The sequence below is a fragment of the Cheilinus undulatus genome, linkage group 17 (assembly GCF_018320785.1).
Source record: "Cheilinus undulatus linkage group 17, ASM1832078v1, whole genome shotgun sequence".
Taxonomy (NCBI): Eukaryota; Metazoa; Chordata; class Actinopteri; order Labriformes; family Labridae; genus Cheilinus; species Cheilinus undulatus.
In genome coordinates this window covers 126,580-149,490 of record NC_054881.1, presented here as the reverse complement: position 1 = coordinate 149,490, position 22,911 = coordinate 126,580, and the positions used below count along the sequence as shown (strand labels likewise).

At 42.7% G+C, this 22,911-nt stretch overlaps 2 protein-coding genes across 3 annotated transcripts; both read right to left on the bottom strand.

Moving 5' to 3' along the window:
- Positions 1 to 368: 368 nt before the first annotated feature.
- On the bottom strand, positions 369 to 11,110 carry LOC121525531. 2 transcript variants are annotated; one of them, XM_041811571.1, is made up of 10 exons: positions 10,981 to 11,110; positions 9,173 to 9,286; positions 6,962 to 7,085; positions 4,877 to 5,422; positions 4,581 to 4,761; positions 4,147 to 4,370; positions 3,936 to 4,007; positions 3,388 to 3,557; positions 1,591 to 1,842; positions 369 to 1,052 (listed from the first exon to the last, which is right to left on the bottom strand). In XM_041811571.1, the coding sequence occupies exons 2-10, from the start codon at positions 9,269 to 9,271 to the stop codon at positions 399 to 401; spliced, it is 2,322 nt and encodes a 773-aa protein (XP_041667505.1). In that variant the 5' UTR covers positions 9,272 to 9,286; positions 10,981 to 11,110; the 3' UTR covers positions 369 to 398. The 2 variants fall into 2 exon arrangements, with proteins under 2 accessions (XP_041667505.1, XP_041667506.1); XM_041811572.1 differs by having other exon boundaries at positions 6,992 to 7,085.
- A 55-nt stretch (positions 11,111 to 11,165) lies between these two features.
- LOC121525183 (histone-lysine N-methyltransferase KMT5B-like) lies at positions 11,166 to 14,972 on the bottom strand. The gene is made up of 5 exons (XM_041811039.1): positions 14,912 to 14,972; positions 13,466 to 14,465; positions 12,891 to 13,040; positions 11,361 to 11,389; positions 11,166 to 11,270 (listed from the first exon to the last, which is right to left on the bottom strand). The coding sequence occupies exons 2-5, from the start codon at positions 14,433 to 14,435 to the stop codon at positions 11,166 to 11,168; spliced, it is 1,254 nt and encodes a 417-aa protein (XP_041666973.1). The 5' UTR covers positions 14,436 to 14,465; positions 14,912 to 14,972.
- Positions 14,973 to 22,911: the final 7,939 nt, after the last annotated feature.

The following is a 22,911-nucleotide window of genomic DNA, read 5'->3' as shown; positions in this document are numbered from 1 at the left end:
GCTCTGTAAAAATAAACGCAGGACACATGATCAAACTAAATAAGCCTTTTGCATTTAATACAAATCAGGAAAAAGAAAGAAATTCCCTGCCCAAATTTCCAATATAATAATAATAAAAAAAACCCTAAAAAAACAAGATGTAATTTGAGGGTTTTGATCCAAAAAAAAAAAAAAAAAAAAAATCAGGAGGAAATATCCTTCAAAATTTTTCCATGATTTTTGGTACCAATTTCTTTTTTTTTCTTTTTTTTTCTTTTTTTTGTGAAAAAAAAAAATCAGATTTTCTGACTTTTTTCTTGGAAGCAAAAACAAAAACCTCTTCTTAAATTATTTTTCAAAATTCTGAGAAAAAAGTCAGGATTCAAACTTTGATCTCAGAATTCTGACTTCAAACACAGTTATGGGGTCAGGACTAAGCTCAGTTTGTCCTCCACTGGGATGTCAGCCATCTCCTCTAGCAGGGTGTCGGGAACAAATTCTGTTATGTCCTGCCTCATGTCTGGAGTGTCGAGAATGAGGTCAGGTGTGAGCACAGTGGCAAGCGTGGGTTCAGGCATGTTTTCTTGAGCCTGCTCTGCAGGGGTCTCCTGCCCCTCTTCGGCCCTGGGTGCTTCAGGCTGGACGGATAAAGCTTGCTTTGTACCAGATCTTTGCTTGTACAGATAATACTCTGCAATTTTGGGTCTTAATCTGTCAAGCGTCACTACGCATGGTTCACATTCCTTCTTCGGTGAGAAGGACAGTTTCCTTCTGTGGCTGACCCAGTCTGAATTTTTGTCATCCAACTCCTCTGAAGAGGACACCAAGGAGGGGCTTGAAACCTCATCATCATACGGGGGTTCCTCTTCATCAGAGCTGGTGGACGGTGTCTCAGTATCATACTGAGGGGGGTGTGAAGAAGCCTTCTCCAAGGCCTTAAGTCTCAGCTTCCTGGTCTGGTGACCTGTCTCCTTGTCAGGAAGAGCGACATAAAACCTATCTGCCGTGTTCGGATCGTGGCACATAGATTTGGCCAGCTGCCTCCTTTCTTTCTCTGAAAGGTATCGGTTGGCCTGAAAGTCGAACAAAAAAATAATTAATTTCTTCTACAGGAGTTGAAATTAACCATTTTCTCAACCCAGAACATGGTGTGTATAGAATTAGAGTCATGTTAAATGTTCGTGGTCCCAAACCCCTAGCACGTTGCCACAAAAAGTTCCAAATTTGGACTCTGAAATTGGAATATGGAGCTGACCATTTCCCCAAGTGCCTAGGGCCCCCAAATTTGCTGTGTATAATGTTTGAGTCATTCTGAGTCAAATGGGCTTGGTCCCAAGTGTCTAGCATGTTGCTACAAAAGTTCCAACTTTTGACACTGAAATTGGAATATGGAATTGAGCATGTTCCCATGTGCCTATGGCCCCAAATTTGCTGTGTATACTGTTTGAGTCATTCTTATTTAAAAGTCCTCTGTCCCAAGTCTATAGCCTGATATTGGACATGTTAGAATCCACATTATTTATTCTAATTTTAAGAATTCAAATTAATGAGCAGGTTACAAGCTGAAAATCCTGTCCTACAAGCAGATTCCAACTTAACTTTGTTTCTTACCTGAGTTGATACGCTGCTCCTGATCTTAGTGAAGGTGATGTTCCCCGCCATGCCAGCATCACTCCAAGCTGATTGGAGGAATGAACATGCATTTCTCAGGGGTTTCCCCTGTTCTCCATGGAACACAAGAGGGTTGAGCTGATATTCTCCGCAGCATTTCCTTTTAGCCAGGTCCTGGAGCCACTGAAACTCCTCCTCATCGAGGCTCAGTGCCGCTTGGCCAAAAGTTTTCACTGTTTTGTGTTCATCCACCTTGGTAAAAAAAAAAAACAAAACAAACAAACAAAAAAAACCCCCAAATAATCAGTTTTCCTCAGATAAGTCAGGTATCAATTGTGCAGAATATCTTGAAGCCTTGTGACTTAAAGAAAAGTAATATTTCTTTCTATGATATTTTTTTGTTATGATTTATTTTGTAGGAAATATTTTAAAATGGTTCTGACACATTTTCCTTATTTGGTTAATAAAGAATAGTTGACATGACATAGACCCAAGTTTTGTAACTGCATGTCCTTGACCTTTCAGCTTTCTACACCATCACTCCAGAACTACTCCACAACAAGCTGTCCCAGCCTCCACCTGTCAGTGGATCACCAGCTTTCTGACAGACAGGCGGCAGAAGCTGGGCCGCCACATCCAGCACTCGGACCTCCAGCTCTGGCACCCCCAGGGTGTGTCCTCTCTCCATTGCTCTTCTCCATCTATACCAATGACTGCATCTCAGGGGACCCGTCTCTGAAACTCTTGAACTTTGCTGATGACACCACAGTCATCCATCTCATCTGAGACGGTGATGAGTCAGCTTACAGAGAGGAGGTGGATCAGCTGGTTCTCTGGTGCAGTCAGAACCACCTGGAGCTGAACCTGCTGAAGACTGTGGAGATGACTGTGGACTTTCGGAGACCACCCCCCACATCAACCCCCCTCACCATCCTCGACACCACTCTGTCCACTGTGGACAACTTCAGGTCCCTAGGAACCACCATCTCCCAGGACCTGAAGTGGACCTCCAACATAGACTCCATCAGGAGAAAGTCCCAACTGAGGCTGTTCTTCCTGAAGACCCCCTCACATAGACTCCATCAGGAGAAAGGTCCAGCTAAGGCTGTTCTTCCTAAAGACCCCCTCACATAGACTCCATCAAGAGAAAGGCCCAGCAGAAGTTGTTCTTCCTGCGACAGCTCAGGAAGTTCAACCTCCCCCAGGAGCTGCTGGTGACCTTCTACACTGCCATCATTCAGTCTGTTCTCTGCACCTCCATCACTGTCTGGTTTGGGTCTGCCTCTAAACTGGACAGAGACAGACTGCAACGGACTGCAGAGAAAATCATGAGGGCAGACCTGCCCTCCATCCAGGATGTATTCAGGTCTGGGGCCAGGAAACGGGAAAGAAACATCTCTGCAGACCCCTCACACCCAGCATATGAACTGTTTAGGCTCCTCCCCTCAGGCCGGCGTTACAGAGCGCTGTATGCCAAAACCAACAGACACAGATCCAGCTTTTTCCCCTGGGATGTTACTCTGCTGAACTCTTAATGGCCACAAGCACCAACAAACTGTGCATGAATTTTAACCCCTCGTTTTACTGTTGATATCCAAACACCATTCTGTATTATCTGTATTTATTGTATTGTATTGTATGTGTAAACATACCTGGCCAATAAAGCTGATCCTGATATCAAATATTCTGAATAGAAAAGGAGTAACCCGGGGGTAATATTTGGGGTTTTAAAAAAATCAGAATATGAGCATAGGGTAAGGCTATGTAATGAAAAAAAAAGAAAAAAAAAATACTAACCAGAACTTGAAACTTTGTTCCATGGTCCCAGCTCTCGGAGTTGGAGACGTTTTCCTTTGTCATGTTGATGAACACCACTGACCTGTGCCCTGTTAGTATCGCCAGGTAGCACAGGATGTAGCCAGTTAGCAGGGCATGATCAGTGGCAGAGGGTTTGCGGGACAAAGATCCTAGAAAACATAGTAGACATATTTTTGAAAACACAGCAAACCCTACCCGTAAGAATGAACGCTACTCAAGGAGGAATACAATGTGATGGGCTTGGTCCCAAGTGTCTGGCATGTTGCTACAAAAAGTTCCAACTTTTACTGAGAATTTAGAAGTTGGAACTGACCATTTCCCCAAGTGCCTAGGGCCCCCAAATTTGCTGTGTATACTGTTTGAGTCATTCTGAGTCAAATGGGCTTGGTCCCAAGTGTCTAGCATGTTGCTACAAAAAGTTCCAACTTTTGACACTGAAATTGGAATATGGAATTGAACATGTTCACAAGTGTCTAGGACCCCCAAATTTGGTGTTTGACACACACAGAATAAGTAAGGCTACTTACTTAACAGTTTAGGAATTTTTTTCCTGGCAGCCTTCATAAATTCCTTTGCCTGTCCTGCGTCGAGCTGATCATCTGTTAAAACAGTGTGAGAGGCACCAAGATAAATATTGTGAGCCCCAGTTTCGAAAAACCACAAAATAAATAAAGCTCACAAAAATGTAAAAATAATAGAGAACAGAATATGAGACTGAAAGGCAGTGACAACATCTACCTGACTTTTTCTTTAACACCTTCTGTCGGTGGACGACAACCTGTCGTTGGACATCAGACTGTAAACTCTTGAGCTCGTACCTCATAGCCACCAGGTCCTTGTGCTTCAGCCGGCTTTGCGACATGAAGCAATTTTCAACATGGTTGAAAAAGCTCGCTACATTATGGAGCATGTTCTTCACTGTGGTGGGGGAATATCCCTTCTTTGTCAGGTAGGCTGGCCAGCTGTGAAAGTTACACGTTACTTGATCTTACCTCCTAGTCATCACCATAAACTACATTTCATATTGCAACATCCAAATTTCCATCTATTTCAAAACATCACAGTTTACAGACAATTGAAAGCCATAGAGAAAAATATGGAAGTCATTTGTTATTGACAAGTCTGATATTTATTCTGTGTCAAGTCTCTAAAATGACTGAAAGATTACTTACACACGCAACCTGTTTACATCCCCAAGGAACCTGAGGTCACTGGTCATGGATGCTGGTTGGCCAGAGGCCATGTAAAGGCAAAAGCGGAACCCATGGCTCATGGCCTGCTTTGCATTCTCCCTATCCTTACGCCCCGTTCTTGCACCCAGGCGAAAGCTGTGGAAGTCTTGGAGAACTTTTTCTGAAAAAAAGAGGTAAAACATTAGTTCTACTATCCAGAACAAATAGGGGGAACTAGCTTAACTGTCTTTCTTCTCTCTCCCCAACTTTTAGTCAAAAGGGAAAGAAAAACGTACCAAATAAAGGTTTGTTCTTGGGTGACTTTCCTGTCTTCCGAACCCATTCCCCCTTTTGTGCAGACAGATGTGGTGATGGTGTTATTTTCTTCGATGACGATGTCTGCCGTTCCAAAAACTTGTCCATTTTTGCTTCCAGGGACTTCAATCTCTGTTCAAATTGCTTGCATTGGCATGGGCACGAGTACCCTGGAAGGCTGGCTTGATGAGGTTCAGCAGCTGTTGTTACATAAGATGTGCAGGGGAAAAGGAGAGGGGGAGAGCTCTCCACTTGGCTTTGAAGGCTGTATGAATGGAGCTGACTCACATGGGCAGAAAGGTCTTTGGCTGCGGGAAGAAGGGGAGAAGGACTGTGCTCAGGAGAGGCACTCAAGTGACCCGGGAGGACGGGCGAGGGACTGTCTGGGAACACTGGAACTGGATCTGTTGAGGTTGCAGAGATGGAAGACTGCTGGTAAGTTCCAGCAGAAAAGTTGGGGGTGGAGGTGAAGATGGGCTCTAGTCCTTGTTGCTCCAGGTGAGGGTGCTCAAAAGAGGGACCGTTGTCTGTAAGGAAAGATGGAAATTACAACGTAAAACCCAGTGTTTCCATATTTAAGTCTAAATCATTGCATCTTTTATCATTATTTATTTTTGATCTCTTTTGGGAAAATTCAGTTCACACTTTATCCCTCACTCTGACCTTGTGAAACTCAGTCACAAGGTCAGCTTGATGGCTGCTGGCTGTCCAGCACCCCAGGGAGAAATTAGGGGTCAGATAGGGGACACCGGGGATGGTTGTAACAAAGGGATAGTTGTAACACTCTCAGTTTGACCAATCAGAAATGAGCTGTAGTAATGTCATCAATGCAGTCCATGGTGCTGAAACACCGCTCTGAGTGTATCTGCTGCTGTCCCTGTCCATGGTGCTGAAACACCACTCTGAGCTGCTATGTGCTGAAACACCACTCTGAGTGTATCTGCTGCTGCTGTCCATGGTGCTGAAACACCACTCTGAGCGTATCTGCTGCTGCTGTCCATGGTGCTGAAACACCACTCTGAGTGTATCTGCTGCTGTCCCTGTCCATGGTGCTGAAACACCACTCTGAGCGTATCTGCTGCTGCTGTCCATGGTGCTGAAACACCACTCTGAGTGTATCTGCTGCTGCTGTCCATGGTGCTGAAACACCACTCTGAGTGCATCTGCTGCTGTCCCTGTCCATGGTGCTGAAACACCACTCTGAGTGTATCTGCTGCTGTCCCTGCCCATGGTGCTGAAACACCACTCTGAGTGTATCTGCGGTTATTATTATTGTTGTAGACTTACAAGCTTATGGTTCCTTCTTTCTTATCCATTAAAGTGCTTCCATACATTTATCAGAGTGGATCTTCTCTAACCATAATAATTTAATTGTTGCATCCATCCTAAAAGTGTTATTACTCAACCTGCTACAAGAGTGGGCTGTAACAACATACCTCCTTGTATTTGACATTGATTTACATAATCTGTGATGGTGTAGTAGAAGTCCAAGTGCATGTCATTTATAACAGACAAATGTGGGTACCACATGTCAAAATTTGAGATCTCTAGCTCAAAGAACCACTCAAGTTTTTATCAAAAAAACAAAAACAAACAAAAAAAACCTTTTGACTCACAATTTGAAAGTTGGAATTAACCATCTTTCCATGTGCCTACGGCCCCCAAATTTGCTGTGAATTCTATCTGAGTCATGCTAAGTTCATTGATTTTGGTCCTATGTCTCTAGCATGTTGCTACAGAAAGTTCCAACTTTTGACTCTGAGATTGGAATATGGAGCTGACCATTTCCCCAAGTGCCTAGGGCCCCCAAATTTGCTGTGTATACTGTTTGAGTCATTCTGAGTCAAATGGGCTTTGTCCCAAGTGTCTAGCATGTTGCTACAAAAAGTTCCAACTTTTGACACTGAAATTGGAATATGGAATTGATCATGATCACAAGTGTCTTGGACCCCCAAATTTGCTGTGTATACTATTTGACTCATGCTCAGTCAAGTGGCTTTGGTCCCAAGTCTCTGGCATGTTGCTACAAAAAAGTTCCAACTTTCACTATAATCACTATAAAGTACCATCTCTCTCAGCAGGAGGGTCATCATCACCTGTCATGGGCACAGGGGGGGTTGAGGACCTCTTTTTCTGCTGCAGTTTCACTGCAGCTGCTGGTCTGGCCTCCTTCCTCACCCTCTCTCTCTCCTGGTCACATAAAAATGTAGTCAATCAATGGTCAGGTAACTTCATAAGTCTAAAGTCAATAAGCATCCCAGCCCTCACGAACATGTTAGCTACCAACCTGACCACTACACACCCTATAACCACAGTTGATACCCTGGTGAGTCACTACAATAAAGCACTATCCCTCAGCCTGGATTCTCTCGCCCCTCTGAAGACTCACTCAGTCTCCTTTACCCACCCAGCCCCCTGGTACACTGCTGAACTCCGCTCCATGAAAGCTTCTGGCCAACAGCTGGAGAGACTTTCTAAAAAATCTGGCCTCACCGTCCATCTGGAGGCCTATAAAGAGCATGTGAGCTCCTACAAAGAAGCTCTCTCCAGAGCAAAGTCCAGCTACTACTCATCCTCATCAGTGACCAGCAAAACCATCCCCGGATGCTCTTCTCCACAATAAATCGCCTTCTCCGCCCCATTGACAACCTTCATCCCCCAGCTGATTTCAACCGCTGCACTAGGCACCTGCAGTTTTTCCAGGATAAATTTGCCTCCATCCAGCAGCAACTTTCATCTGGACCTCCACCTCAGGATTTCACTTAACACCAGGACACCGCTCCTCCGCCTCACTGCCGTCTTTCCTGCTTCACACCCGTGGACACTCTCCAAGTGACCGAATGGGTCAAGAAGGCCAAGGCATCCACCTGCTCCCTCGACCCCATGCCCACACCACTGGTGAAAGCATCTCTGTCTGTTCTGTGTCCCATCATGGTAGACATCATCAATACCTCATTATCATCTGGAATTGTCCCATCATCCTTCAAAACTGCCTCAGTAACCCCCATCATCAAGAAGCCCGGGTCAGACCCGGAGGACCTCTCCAACTATCGACCGATCTCCAACCTTCCCTGCACCTCTCACTCATCCCCCGCCCCAGTTAACCAGGGCGTGCCTCAAGGCTCTGTTCTTGGACCTCTCCTTTTCACCATCTACATGCTTCCCCTTGGACAGATTATTCACAAACATGGTCTCAGCTTCCACTCTTATGCAGATGACACCCAACTCTATCTCAGCACCAAACCATCCACTCAGCTCCCTCCCCACTCCCTGGTAAACTGCCTCCACGACATCAAAGCCTGGATGACCTCTAACCAACTCAAACTCAACAGCAATAAAACAGAGCTCATGGTGGTGGCCCCCAAAGCGCTGCTGCAGAAGGTTGGAGATCTCATGCTCGATGTGGACGGGACCTCCATCTGTCCGTCCTCCGAGGTCTGAAACCTGGGCGTCATCCTGGACTCCACCCTCTCCTTCCAGTCCCACATAAAGTCTGTCACCAAATCTGCTTTCTATCATCTCAAGAACATCTCCAGACTCCGACCATCACTCCCTGATTCTGTGGCTGAAACACTCATTCATGCTTTCATAACCTCCTACCTAGACTACTGTAATGGAGTCCTGTCTGGAGTTCCCAGCAAAACCCTGGACAGGCTTCAGTACGTCCAAAACTCTGCAGCTAGAGTTCTCACCCGCACTAGACCCTGGCAACACATCACTCCAACCCTCATCCACCTCCACTGGCTCCCTATCAAGTCCCATATCAACTACAAAGTCCTCCTCCTAACATACAAATCTCTCCATGCTCTGGCTCCCCAGTACCTTTCTGATCTCCTCCATCCATACATACCATCCCGCAACCTTCCATCTTCAGACACCGGCCTACTTTCCATGCCCAAAACCAAACTCCGAACCTATGGAGACAGAGCCTTCAGTGCTGCAGCCCCCACCCTCTGGAACACTCTTCCTGCAGACATTCATAGCGCTCCATCTCTGGACATTTTCAAAAAACGTCTCAAGCACCACCTGTTCACCACAGCCTACAGTCTTCACTAAACCAGCCCTTACACTCATCCTACCCTCACATAGTTTGTCCATGTCTATGAGTTCCTGTAAAGCGTCCTTGGGTTTCTTGAAAGGTGCTAAATAAATTCAAGATATTATTATTATTATTATTATTATTATTATTATTAATATTATTATTATTATTAATATTATTATTATAAGGGGATTTTTTTTACAACAGATCTTGTAGAATTAAAAGCAAGTGAATATACATTGTCAATGTCCAGTGTTGATGCCATTGGCACAGGGGGGTTTAGGGACCTCAGTTCACTCAGCTGTTTGACCACAGCAGCTCTTTTGGCCTGTTTCATCACCTCCTCTCGCTCCTGATAACAAAAAAAGATGAAGTTCTGTCAGACAACTGTGTTTGAAATGTTTATTGTAGCAGCAAATGCATATTTCCTGTTTGGCACCCAGGCTCCAGTCTCATCCCTCCCAGCAGATAACTTTAGGGGAGAGTGGGGGGATTTGTGCCAAAGGGGAAGTAGTGCCACCCCTTGTTTCTAGAAAACCATAGAAGAATTTGGTCATGTGACCACATATTTTTGAAGAGCCATCCATTTTACTCATCCTGTATAAAAGGGAGACACATGGCATGAGAGGTAAGCACATTTTAGCTCAAAACTGATTTTTGCCTTTCAGACTAAAATTTATATGATTAAGGTTTTTTGATTGTTGTGTCTGAACAATTAAAGATAAGTTTGAAAACATTTCACACATGTTCTAGTGCTTTATTAGGCTACACAATGAGTCTATAAAGTTAGCATGGTATTAGCTCTAAACTGCAGGATCATGCTAGTTTTTCAAAAATAATGGGGCTGGGGTGATTTGTGCCAAAGGGCCTGGGTTAAGTTGTGCCAGTGGCACACTCATAAACCCTGACCCAAAAATACATCCAAACTTTGACACCCACACAACCAGACCCAAATACCCACAACTCCAGACCCACACACCCAGAAACACAAATCCCAGACCAACAGGCCTAGACCCTAACCCACACACCTTCTCACCCAGACCCTCACACACTGACACACCCACCCTAACAAATCCACACACTGAGACCTACACACCTAGAACCCAGTAAAGAAAGGCCAAGACCAGCTGGAGGAGTGAGGAGATGGGCCTCATCAGTGTTTGATTAACCTGCTGTTTGTTTAATTTAGCTAACACTGATTTCAGTTTTGAGTTTGCACTATGTTATTAAAGAGCAGTTTATTCAGTTTTTAACTGGCCTAAGCCACAATGAGATGTTCAGAAGTGGCCAATATCACTTTATTAAATGATTCACAAATATAACATATTGTGTATTTAAGATTTTTGTGTTTCCCCAAAAACTAGAAAATATGACTTATTCCATCAGTTTAACAGGGTGATGAAATCTAAATAAAACTTAAATGAGTAATTTTGTATTGAATTTGTCTTGCTTTTATATAGCATTACAGTTTATGAGATTAAAATGTTCTGTTTTACTTTAATTATCTTCAATAATCACTGGCACAATTTACCCCAGCGTATTCTCCCTAAAGGCACACTTTACCCCGCACCGGGGGCAAGTTGTGCCATGAGACAACTTTCTTTTTTTTCTGAAAGCTATATTTCTTAAACAGTTTATTTCAGATCCAAAGTTGTTGTTCCCAGGGATGCATCACATCCTGAAATATGTGTACAGACTTAAGTTGGAGGCATTAGTGTCATGGCCTCACTTTAAAATCACTTTGAGTAAAAACTGGCACGTCACCCCACTCTCCCCTACATGGAGACATTGAGGAGTGATGAGCTAAACATACTGAACCAATCCCTGGAGCCTGCAGGTGTATGCTACGGGGCGGTGGGGGCAAAAAAACATGCATCAATGAAGAGTTATGAAGCTATGAAGAGTGGGACATGTGGCCTATGTGTCTCTGTGCAGCTTGTGTCGTCTGCCTGAACTAGCTTGCAGGCTTCACTCCATTTAATTAATGGTCAGGTAAAAAAAATTACAGCAGATCTTGCAAAATTAAAAGCAACTGAATAAACTAACCTCAAAAGAAGACACTGAGTGATTGGTGATAAGGTGTTTGTCCAGGCGGATGAAGCTTCTTTTGTCGCAAATAGGACAATCCAGTTTTGAAGTGATTCTGTTGCAGGAAATTTAAAAAACAATCAAAAACACATCAGCATATCTATGACAGAAAAATTCTCAGTCTCACCGTCCATTTCCATATTTTAAGAGAAGTGAAACTCAGTCATGTTTGGAATGTTGTGGGACACGAGGAGGTGTTGCTTTAGGTTGACATAGTTCCTAAAGCAAATTCCACACAATTTATCCCCCTGTGGACAATTGAAAAGTAACAAATCAAACTGAGGTTCTGCATCATTGATGTCACATAATGCAAACTGCCTTTTTTAAAATTGACTTACCATTTGGGGCGACTGGGAAAACATAATACCTGTCATAGAAGTTTAAGAGAGACAAGTGTTGTCAATGTTTGAATAGAGGGAAAATGAGGGAAAAATGAAACAATAAAAATTGTCTGAATGCAAGATTTAACAACTTGCAAACTGAAGAAAAGCAAGTGTAATTGACATTCTTTTATGTATTTTAGGAGTGCGACCCAGCATCACTTTAGAAAATTGAGTTCCAGAAGGTAAGTGCATCATCGATTAAACTTTAATTAGGAATGTTTTTTACTTGCTTTTTAGAGAGGAAAGGTAAAATGTCAACATTATGGATTTGATTGGGAGCATTAGGAGGAGCACAGACCAGCATCACTGCTTTATGACATCAGAATGAAAACTTTTAGCTTCCACATTTACATCTATCCCATTCTATTTCCGGTTCTGACGGAAGTGCCATCAAAATAAGTTCATGGGCGATTTATGTATGACATTAGGATGTTACAGGCTACTTTACAGCAAACACAATCAAGTTTCAACACGTTTTGGACAAAAAAAAAACATAATAATACGTGAAAAATTGGAATGACAACTTTTAGCTTCCACATTTACATCTATCCCATTCTATTTCCGGTTCTGACGGAAGTGCCATCAAAATAAGTTCATGGGCGATTTATGTATGACATTAGGATGTTACAGGCTACTTTACAGCAAACACAATCAAGTTTCAACACGTTTTGGACAAAAAAAAAACATAATAATACGTGAAAAATTGGAATGACAACTTTTAGCTTCCACATTTACATCTATCCCATTCTATTTCCGGTTCTGACGGAAGTGCCATCAAAATGGTTTTATGGACGATTTTAAAGCAAACACAAACCTTGCTGATTATCTTTTAGGATGTTACAGGCTACTTTACAGCAAAAACGATCAAGTTTCAACTAGTTTTGGTCAAGAAAACATGATAAATTTGGAGAGCTGGACTGTACTCACCATGTGCTGCTCAACTACCTTCTTCCCAACACTTCCTGTTTACAAAGGAAGTTATCTAGACAAAATGGCTGTTCTTTTCTATAGATGAAATTTTGGAAGGTGAGTACATCTTTGACTGAATTTGAATTAAATGAGGTTTTAATTACTTATTACATTAAACTTTTGCTTGTTCATTCTAAATAAGCAAATATGATCTAAATGAACAAACAAACAAACATTAGCAAAGCTGGAAAACACACATTAAAGTGCACAATTTCAGATAAACATTTTCAAAATCATACCATTGTGAGTTTTTTTAAATAGACAAAATGGCTGTTCTATTCTATAGATGAAATTTTGGAAGGTGAGTACATTTTTGATTGAATTTGAATTTAAAGAGGTTTTAATTAGAGATTTATTTCTATGAGAATGAGCAGCTGTCCAGACCTGCAACATCTTGCCTGCTTTCAAGCAAAATCTCACTCAAGCTTTCCTGCTGTTTTCATTTGTAATTCCAATAGTTGATCAATTAAACACTTGCTTTTCCTTGTAAAATCCTCTCCCTAACCCTTTTGTTACCTTTAGATTTAAGGATATCTATCCTTCTTCCCCGCCTATCCTGGGTTCTGGCTACTGTTCTTCCCCCTTCCGCTGTCTGACCTGGTCCAGATCTGGGCTTGCTCCTTCTATTCACCGCCTTGTTTCTTCTCCTATCTTCCGAGACATATACTGCTCAAAAAAGGAAATGCCAAAGTTCCACATTACTAAAAGGAAACACAGTATTTCCAAACACAGGTGGATCAGAGGCCTGTACTACAAAGCTGCATTTTCTCTCATCGAGGTAAATTCAGGCTTAACCCTGGGGTTTCCGTCCTACGACACTTCCTCTAAGCTTTAAATCACCATAGCAACTTACACTGAACAGATAAACAGGCTACTTTCTGGATAAGAGATTGGCGAGTATAAAAGCACCACCTCCAATCAGCTCTCTGATAATGGCCTGCCCATCAAAGATCCAAACTCCACCCCTTTTATGTGAGCGTGGTAAATCAACCTTGAGAATGGAGAGATATCCCGGGTATGTTAATCCCACTTCATAGTACAGGCCTCTGATTATGTGAGCCTTACGTTAGTGCCCTTTTTTAGGGTATTACCATATTCAGCGATATCACTCATACTCAGCTCTGACAACATGGGTGCATCGGGGTTGGACGTCGGCATTTCCTGCAGCTCTTTGTCTATTGCTGTCCTCTTGGCTCTCTTGGCCTCCTTGACTGGATCTTCATCCTTTTGCACTGACGACCTATTTTGCCGAGTTCTCATGTGATACTTTTGGCTCACAGTCTCCTTTGTTGTTTCAGAGGGAAGCTGCCTTTCTCTGTGCTTAAAGTGACCCCCTCCATTCCTCTCACAGGTGTAGCATTCACACATTTTATTCCCCTCCCCGAAAAAGGTGGGACCATAGTAACATGTGATCTCCTCGCCAGGTGAGATAGGCCTTATCACTTCAACACGAGCAAAGGATTTGCCAGCGATGTACTTGGCGTTTGGATCGCAGTCGTGGTTGACAAATCGTGCAGGTCCGAGCATGAGCTGATCGCACTGTTTGTGTGAGGAGTACATGACGCTGAAGTCGTTGACCCCAACCTTTAGCACGCCACTGTCAGCAGGACTTAACGTTGCTACACGGCCTATCAGGACGTCGACACACTGTCCTGGAAACCAGTGCCTTGTTGAGATTACCTTTGCACTGTTGGTTTCAGAAGAGTATCTGTTGCAGGGCTCTATCTTTACACCGCTGTCCAACAGAATGGCACTGAGGTAGTACCAGACATGTTGCCTCAGCAGTTCCTGCTGATGGCTTCCCAAGGACCTAAAATAGTCACCAGCTGGTTTGTCAACTGCCATCAGTGTATCAAATGTGCCATTGTGATTGTGTGTAGACTGAAACTTCAGGAGAGTCTCTTTGAGAGAATCCCAACCCTGGATTTCTGGTGATGCGATGGCGTTCATTTTATTGGTGCTGAAATCCAGCAGAGGGTCCAGCACCAAAGCTGTGGCCAGATCATCACTGTCACAAAGCTCCCTCGCATTCATGCTTCTTGAGGTCCATGGCTTTAGCATGCTGGGGGTCTTGGAGTGAAGAAAAGACACCTGAAAGACAAAACAGTCCCAGTCTCACCCCAATCAGAACAACATCACCATCAGAATTCATTTTCAGCCCCTCCATGGTGGCTGCAAAGAGAAAGATTGGCCACCCTTCAGCACCTCTCTTCATTCTTTTTAAGTGAATATCTCATTCCTCCACGTAAATACAAAGATACACCTTCTCTCTACAGAGCTTTGTCAGAATGGTTGCAGAGGAATCCAAATAATATATATTTTATGGTAATCTTTACCTGGTACACACACACGAATGAAGGTGTCATGAAATCCAAACATATTCCACATTTACATCTACATCACATTGTTTTGTCTTTTACACAAAACATGAACTAAAAAGTGATTTTGAAAAGCTTAAAAGCGCATAAAAACACTGATCAACATGACATTGTGATGTTAGAAAGAGAAAAAAGGCAGACACTAACAATATTACTCACTTTTTACCAAAGAAAGATCGTTTAACAGCAGAGCTAACCCTTCCTCATCATGCAGCCGAGGCTTCTGCTGCTGTTGACCTAACCACTTCCTTTAGACACAGGAAGTCCAACTTTTAATCTATGTGCATGTGACCCTAACCCTCCCTCTCTCTCTCTTCCTCCCTCCCTCTCTCTCCCTCCCTCCCCCCCTCCCTCCCCCCCCCTCTCTCTCTCTCTCTCTCTCCCTCCCCCCCTCCCTCTCTCTCTCTCTCTCTCCCCCCTCTCCCTCTCCCTCCCTCCCTCTCTCTCTCCCTCCCTCCCTCCCTCCCTCTCTCTCTCTCTCTCTCTCTCCCCCTCCCTCCCTCTCCCTCTCTCTCCACCAGGGAATTTTTGAAAGATTTTCTGCCATTGGGAGATGAGGCTAATTGTTTGAAATGAGACCACAGGGGGACTAAGCTACCTTGGCGGAGATCTGCACTCTACGAGTGCTTTTCTAGTTATTGATTGTCTCACATTAGTGGTGCTGTAGCTTTTAAGGAAAACAAGCTTTTATGTTCCCACTGATAATTGAATATTCAATGAAAAGACTCATTTTGTGCTTTATGCTGGTACTTTATTCTCTAACAGAAAAATAACTCTTTTGTTCATACCTTTACATATTTCACATGTCATGGTGTTCTTGGGTAAGACACCTAATCCTGGGGCACTTCCACAGGTGTGTAAATCTGAGTGAACGTGTTAGAACTGGTGGCTAAGTCAAAAAGCGCAATACAAGAACAAGTCCATTTACCATTTACCATAACAATAGTGTGACCTTAGTATCTGTGACACAGCCTAACCTCAAAATAAATTCAAAGAAAAACAAACTAAAGTCTTGTCAACAAGCAATGACAAAGAAATCCATCTAAATATCTTTAGAAAAAACTTAAATTTGCTGAACAAAAAAATCAGATTCCACAGTTCCTTCACATTTAACATGTCCTGGTCACCTGAAATGGTCTTAAAAAATGTCTTTAGAAATCAAAACAAAATAATGAGGCTGCTTGTCTTTGGACTGCATGGCATGTTCTATACAGTCAATTTGGTTTCAGGCTGCTGTCTCGTAGGAGGCGGTGTATCCATTAAAATGTCATTTCCAGGATACTGAACATCCTTTCTCCTGCAAAAGAGGAAAACAATGGCCGCGATGATGATGATACTGCTCACAGTGACTGTGACGGCTGCCGAAACTGCAACAGTAACATCTGTTGTATCGACTTCCAGTGTAAAGGTGCATGTTTCCGAACCCACAAAGTTACGAGCGGTACAGACAAAGACAGATGATATTTCTTCTCTGATTAGTTTCAAAGCCAGGTCACCACTCTCAGGATCTACCATGCCACTGTAGGGGATCATCTTCCCTTTGCTTTCTATGTCCCATGTGTACCACATTGGAGGACTACCTTGTGTAGACCGACATTTAAGCACCACGTTCGACCCACTTCAACCACACCTTCAGGGAAGCACATAGGTTTGTTTGGCCTCTCCAATACATGCAGGCGAGTGATGATGCTATCAAATAAGGGAAGTTTTCTAACCTTGCACTGGTACGTGTCAGAGTCAGTAAGCTTCAAGTCATAGATGGTTATTGATGCATTGCCACTTGCAGGATCTGGAGAAACAAAGTTAACTCTTCCTTTAAATCTTTCAAAATGGTTATAGATGCGATCGGCATACCAAATAAACACGGTCTCCTCCGCTGATGTCTGCAGGCTTGATGCTCCATTCAATGTCAATTGTTCCCAAGTCTTCAGGAGTAATGGTGAAGTGACAGTGAAAGGTGACCTTGTCTCCCACCGCTGCATATGTTGGTGAAACTGGTCGTGAGATGATCTGCAGGCCTTGAGATGGGTTTGCGATGAAAGGCAGAAATGACAAAGCCAGTAGCAAATGCCATAGCTGAAGCCTAGTGATGGGAGCCTTTTGAAACCCTGGATGCTTGCAGTGGATGCAGGACATCATGGAGAGGGGCATCTTCACACTTTAAAAGGAAAAGAATGTTCCAATCAAGAATTGCAAGGATTGAAACGTGGATTTTTATAATGATTTTAGATGAAAATATGAAAGCTAATGTCATCAGAACCAAATTTCTATCTATCACATTAAACTTTTGCTTGCTCAATAGCAAAGCTGGAAAACACACATTAAAGTACACAATTTCAGATAAACATTTTCAAAATCATACCATTGTGTGCTTAAATTCTTCCTTAAATGAAAAAGCATCAGAATATTTTTTAACAGCTCCAATTACCCTGCTGACACAACAAACTTGTATATCAAAATAAAATGGCAGACACTGACCTCTGAACTCTGTGACCACCCCTGGCTATTACCTGATTGGTCTCTTCTACATTTAAATCTATAAGTGCAACAGTATTCTATAAACCAATTCATTTACTTATTAATTTACTTATTAATTAATTTAATATCTATCTATCTATCTATCTATCTATCTATCTATCTATCTATCTATCTATCTATCTATCTATCTATCTATCTATCTATCCACCCACCCACCTATCCATCCATCCACCCACCCACCCACCTATCCACCTATCCATCCATCCACCCATCCATCCACCCACCCACCTATCCATCCATCCACCCATCCATCCACCCACCCACCTATCCATCCATCCACCTACCTATCCATCCACCACCCATCCATCCACCCATCCATCCACCCACCATCCACCTATCTATCCACCCACCCAGCCATCCATCCACCCACCAATCCATCCACCCATCCATCCACCCACCCATCCATCCATCCATCCACCCACCCACCTATCTATCCATCCACCCACCTATCCATCCATCCACCCACCTATCCATACATCCACCCACCCATCCATCCATCCATCCACCCACCCACCTATCCATCCACCCACCTACCTATCCATCCATCCACCCACCTATCCATCCATCCACCCACCTATCCATCCATCCACCTACCTATCCATCCATCCACCCACCTATCCATCCATCCACCCACCTATCCATCCATCCACCCACCCATCCATCCATCCATCCATCCACCCACCTATCCATCCATCTATCTATCTATCTATCTATCTAGAGTTGAGAGATAGCAATTTGGAATTCTGGAATTGACCTTTTAACCCCTCAACCATTTCCTGTTTGCAGAGATAACTTCACCAAGGAGCAGGACAGCCATTTTGCACAGGAGCACTGAGACTGGTGAGGACTTTCTTTATCAGGTAAATTGTTGAATATAATCACCAAACCTTTTTAACATGATGAATAATGTCTCTATAACAAGTTCATTTTGTGTTTTATGAAGTTTTACTACAATTTCAACTCTTCTTTGATGACTTTCAACCATGCAAGGAAAAACATGTGGCCTAAATCAACTTTTCAAGGTTAAGATGTCATTCTATTTCTGGTTCTGACAGAAGTGCCATCATGTGTAGGCAATTTTAAAGCAAACACAAACCTTGCTGAGTATCTTTTAAGATGATACAGGCTATGTTACGGCAACAACAATCAAGTTTCAACAAGTTTTGGACTAGAAAACATGATAAATTTGGAGAGCTAGCCTTTACTCACCATGTGCTGCTAAACGTCCTTCTTCCCAACACTTCCTGTTTACAAAGGAAGTCCAAGTTTTTTTTTTTTTTTTTTATCTAGACAAAATGGCTGTTCTTTTCTATAGATGAAATTTTGGAAGGTGAGTACATATTTGATTGAATTTGAATTAAATGAGGTTTTAATTACTTATCACGCATTTATAAAACAATTCAAATACTTATAAATTTAATTACTGGAACTGACCTTAAAACTCCTCAACCATTTCCTGTTTGCAGAGATAACTTCACCAAGGAGCAGGACAGCCATTCTGGTGTGGACTTTCTTTATCAGGTAAATTGTTGAATATTTTTACATGATGGATAATGTCTCTATAACACTACCATTTCAACTCATGACTTTTAACAATACAAGCTGGAAAAACATGTGGCCTAAAAACATTTTGAAAATCATTGTAGGATGAAATTTGTTTTGTGCAACACCTACAGACATGCAACCACCCCTGGATTAGAGTCTGTATCCTCAACAATCACGAGTTATTATTGGGTGAGATTTGAACCACAGCAAGTGCCTAAAAACTGAGGTCAAATGTAAATTCCAAATGAAAATGGGAATTTAGAATTTGGAAATTCAACATGAAAACTCCTCCCTCACTCAGGCTGGACATTTGAGAGATGTGATTGTAACATATGTGATAGAGCTCCTTGGGAGCTCTGCAGAGCACTTTGTCTCATCTCTCTTGGCCCTTGCCTTCCTGAGTTATGGCCCTAAATCCATGAGGTCAATAGGTTAATGCCCAAATGTGCAATTTGTGGAAATGACCTGCTTTTGCTCTTTTTTCATTTGTGGAAAACCTACAGACATGCAACCACCCCTGGATTATAGTCTGTGTCTACAATAAGTTCCAACTTTCACTGAGAATTTAGAAGTTGGAACTGATCATTTCACCAAGTGCTAGGTCCCCAAAATTTGCTGTGTATACTATTTGAGTCATTCTGAGTCAAATGGGCTTGGTCCCAAGTGTCTGGCATGTTGCTACAAAAAGTTCCAACTTTATCTCAGAATTTAGGAGTTGCAGCTGTACATTTTCCCAAGTGCTAGGGCCCCCAAATTTGCTGTGTATACTGCTTGAGTCATTCTGAGTCAAATGGGCTTGGTCCCAAGTGTCTGGCATGTTGCTACAAAAAGTTCCAACTTTCACTCATAATCTAGAAGTTGGAACTGATCATTTCCCCAAGTGCTAGGGCCCCCAAATTTGCTGTGTATACCATTTGAGTCATTCTGAGTCAAATGGGCTTGGTCCCAAGTGTCTGGCATGTTGCTACAAAAAGTTCCAACTTTTGCTGTGAATCAAGAAGTTGGAACTGACCATTTCCCCAAGTGCTAGGGCCCCCAAATTTGCTAGGTGTACTGCTTGAGTCATTCTGAGTCAAATGGGCTTGGTCCCAAGTGTCTGGCATGTTGCTACTGAAAGTTCCAACTTTCACTGAGAATTTAGAAGTTGGAACTGACCATTTCCCCAAGTGCTAGGGCCCCCAAATTTGCTGTGTATACTATTTGAGTCATTCTGAGTCAAATGGGCTTGGTCCCAAGTGTCTGGCATGTTGCTACAAAAAGTTCCAACTTTTGCTGAGAATCAAGAAGTTGGAACTGACCATTTCCCCAAGTGCTAGGGCCCCCAAATTTGCTGTGTATACTATTTGAGTCATTCTGAGTCAAATGGGCTTGGTCCCAAGTGTCTGGCATGTTGCTACAAAAAGTTCCAACATTTGCTGAGAATTTAGAAGTTGGAACTGACCATTTCCCCAAGTGCTAGGGCCCCCAAATTTGCTGTGTATACTATTTGAGTCATTCTGAGTCAAATGGGCTTGGTCCCAAGTGTCTGGCATGTTGCTACAAAAAGTTCCAACTTTCACTCATAATCTAGAAGTTGGAACTGATCATTTTCCCAAGTGCTAGGGCCCCCAAGTTTGCTGTGTGTACTCTTTGAGTCATTCTGAGTCAAATGGGCTTGGTCCCATATGTCTGGTATGTTGCTACAAAAAGTTCCAACTTTCACTGGGAATTTAGAAGTTGGAACTGACCATTTCCCCAAGTGCTAGGGCCCCCAAATTTGCTGTGTATACTATTTGAGTCATTCTGAGTCAAATGGGCTTGGTCCCAAGTGTCTGGCATGTTGCTACAAAAAGTTCCAACTTTCGCTGAGAATTTAATAGTTGGAAGTGATCGTTTCACCAAGTGCTAGGGCCCCCAAATTTGCTGTGTATACTATTTGAGTCATTCTGAGTCAAATGGGCTTGGTCCCAAGTGTCTGGCATGTTGCTACAAAAAGTTCCAACTTTCACTGAGAATTTAGAAGTTGGATCTGAGCGTTGCACCAATTGCCTAGGGCCCCCAAATTTGCTGTGTATACTATTTGAGTCATTCTGAGTCAAATGGGCTTGGTCCCAAGTGTCTGGCATGTTGCTACAAAAAGTTCCAACTTTCACTGAGAATTTAGAAGTTGGAACTGATCATATCCCCAAGTGCTAGGGCCCCCAAATTTGCTGTGTGTACTCTTTGAGTCATTCTGAGTCAAATGGGATTGAACCAAAGTGTCTGGCATGTTGCTACAAAAAGTTCCAACTTTACCTCAGAATTGAGAAGTTGGATCTGAGCATTGCACCAATTGCCTAGGGCCCCCAAATTTGCTGTGTATACTATATGAGTCATTCTGAGTCAAATGGGCTTGGTCCCAAGTGTCTGGCATGTTGCTACAAAAAGTTCCAACTTTCACTCATAATCTAGAAGTTGGAACTGATCATTTTCCCAAGTGCTAGGGCCCCCAAATTTGCTGTGTATACTATTTGAGTCATTCTGAGTCAAATGGGCTTGGTCCCAAGTGTCTGGCATGTTGCTACAAAAAGTTCCAACTTCTCCTTTTCTAATGAGAATTGAGAAGTTGGAAATCCAACTTGAAAATCCTCCCCCACTCAGGCTGGACATTTGAGAGATGTGATTGTAACATATGTGATAGAGCTCCTTGGGAGCTCTGCAGAGCACTTTGTCTCATCTCTCTTGGCCCTTGCCTTCCTGAGTTATGGCCCTAAATACATGAAGTCATTAGGTTAATGCCCAAATGTGCAGTTTGTGGAAATGACCTGTTCTTTTCTCTTATGTCCTTTGTGGAAAACCTACAGACATGCAACCACCCCTGGATTACAGTCTATATCCCCAACAATTATGGGTAATAAGTGGGTGAGATTTGAACCACAGCAAGTGCCTGAAAACTGAGGTCAAATGTGAATTCCAAATCAAAATGGGAATTTAAAATTTGGAAATTCAACATGAAAACTCCTCCCCCACTCAAGATGGACATTTGAGAGATGTGATTGTAACATATGTGATAGAGCTCCTTGGGAGCTCTGCAGAGCACTTTGTCTCATCTCTCTTGGCCCTTGCCTTCCTGAGTTATGGCCCTAAATACATGAGGTCAATAGATTAATGCCCAAATGTGCAATTTGTGGAAATTACCTGTTTGTTACTCTTATGTCCTTTGTGGAAAACTTACAGACATGCAACCACCGCTGGATTACAGTCTATATCCCCAACAATCATGGGTAATAAGTGGGTAAGATTTGAACCACATCAAGTGCCTGAAAACTGAGGTCAAATGTGAATTCCAAATGAAAATGGGAATTTAGAATTTGGAAATTCAACATGAAAACTCCTCCCCCACTCAGGCTGGACATTTGAGAGATGTGATTGTAACATATGTGATAGAGCTCCTTGAGAGCTTTGCAGAGCACTTTGTCTCATCTCTCTTGGCCCTTGCCTTCCTGAGTTATGGCCCTAAATCCATGAAGTCATTAGGTTAATGCCCAAATGTGCAGTTTGTGGAAATGACCTGTTCTTTGCTCTTATGTCCTTTGTGGAAAACCTACAGACATGCAACCACCCCTGGATTACAGTCTATATCCCCAACAATCATGGGTAATAAGTGGGTGAGATTTGAACCACAGCAAGTACCTAAAAACTGAGGTCAAATGTCATTTCCAAATGAAAATTGGAATTTAGAATTTGGAAATTCAACATGAAAACTCCTCCCCCACTCAGGCTGGACATTTGAGAGATGTGATTGTAACATATGTGATAGAGCTCCTTGGGAGCTCTGCAGAGCACTTTGTCTCATCTCTCTTGGCCCTTGCCTTCCTGAGTTATGGCCCTAAATACATGAGGTCAATAGGTTAATGCCCAAATGTGCAGTTTGTGGAAATGACCTGTTCTTTGCTCTTTTTTCCTTTGTGGAAAACCTACAGACATGCAACCACCCCTGGATTACAGTCTATATCCCCAACAATCATGGGTAATAAGTGGGTAAGATTTGAACCACAAGAAGTGCCTAAAAACTGAGGTCAAATGTCATTTCCAAATCACAATGGGAATTTAAAATT

Bases quoted from the DNA above. Each gene is read 5' to 3' on its own strand.
- LOC121525183 (XM_041811039.1), bottom strand. From the start codon at position 14,435: ATGCTAAAGCCATGGACCTCAAGAAGCATGAATGCGAGGGAGCTTTGT. The intron at 13,041-13,465 runs GTAATACCCTAA...TTTTTTGAGCAG, and splicing joins GAGTGATATCGCTGAATATG to TATATGTCTCGGAAGATAGG. The intron at 11,390-12,890 runs GTAACAAAAGGG...CTTCTATGACAG, and splicing joins AGATATCCTTAAATCTAAAG to GTATTATGTTTTCCCAGTCG.
- LOC121525531 (XM_041811571.1), bottom strand. From the start codon at position 9,271: ATGAAACAGGCCAAAAGAGCTGCTGTGGTCAAACAGCTGAGTGAACTG. The intron at 5,423-6,961 runs GTACTTTATAGT...CTTTCCTTACAG, and splicing joins CCCTCCTGCTGAGAGAGATG to ACAACGGTCCCTCTTTTGAG. The intron at 3,558-3,935 runs GTAAGTAGCCTT...TATGTTTTCTAG, and splicing joins AAAAATTCCTAAACTGTTAA to GATCTTTGTCCCGCAAACCC.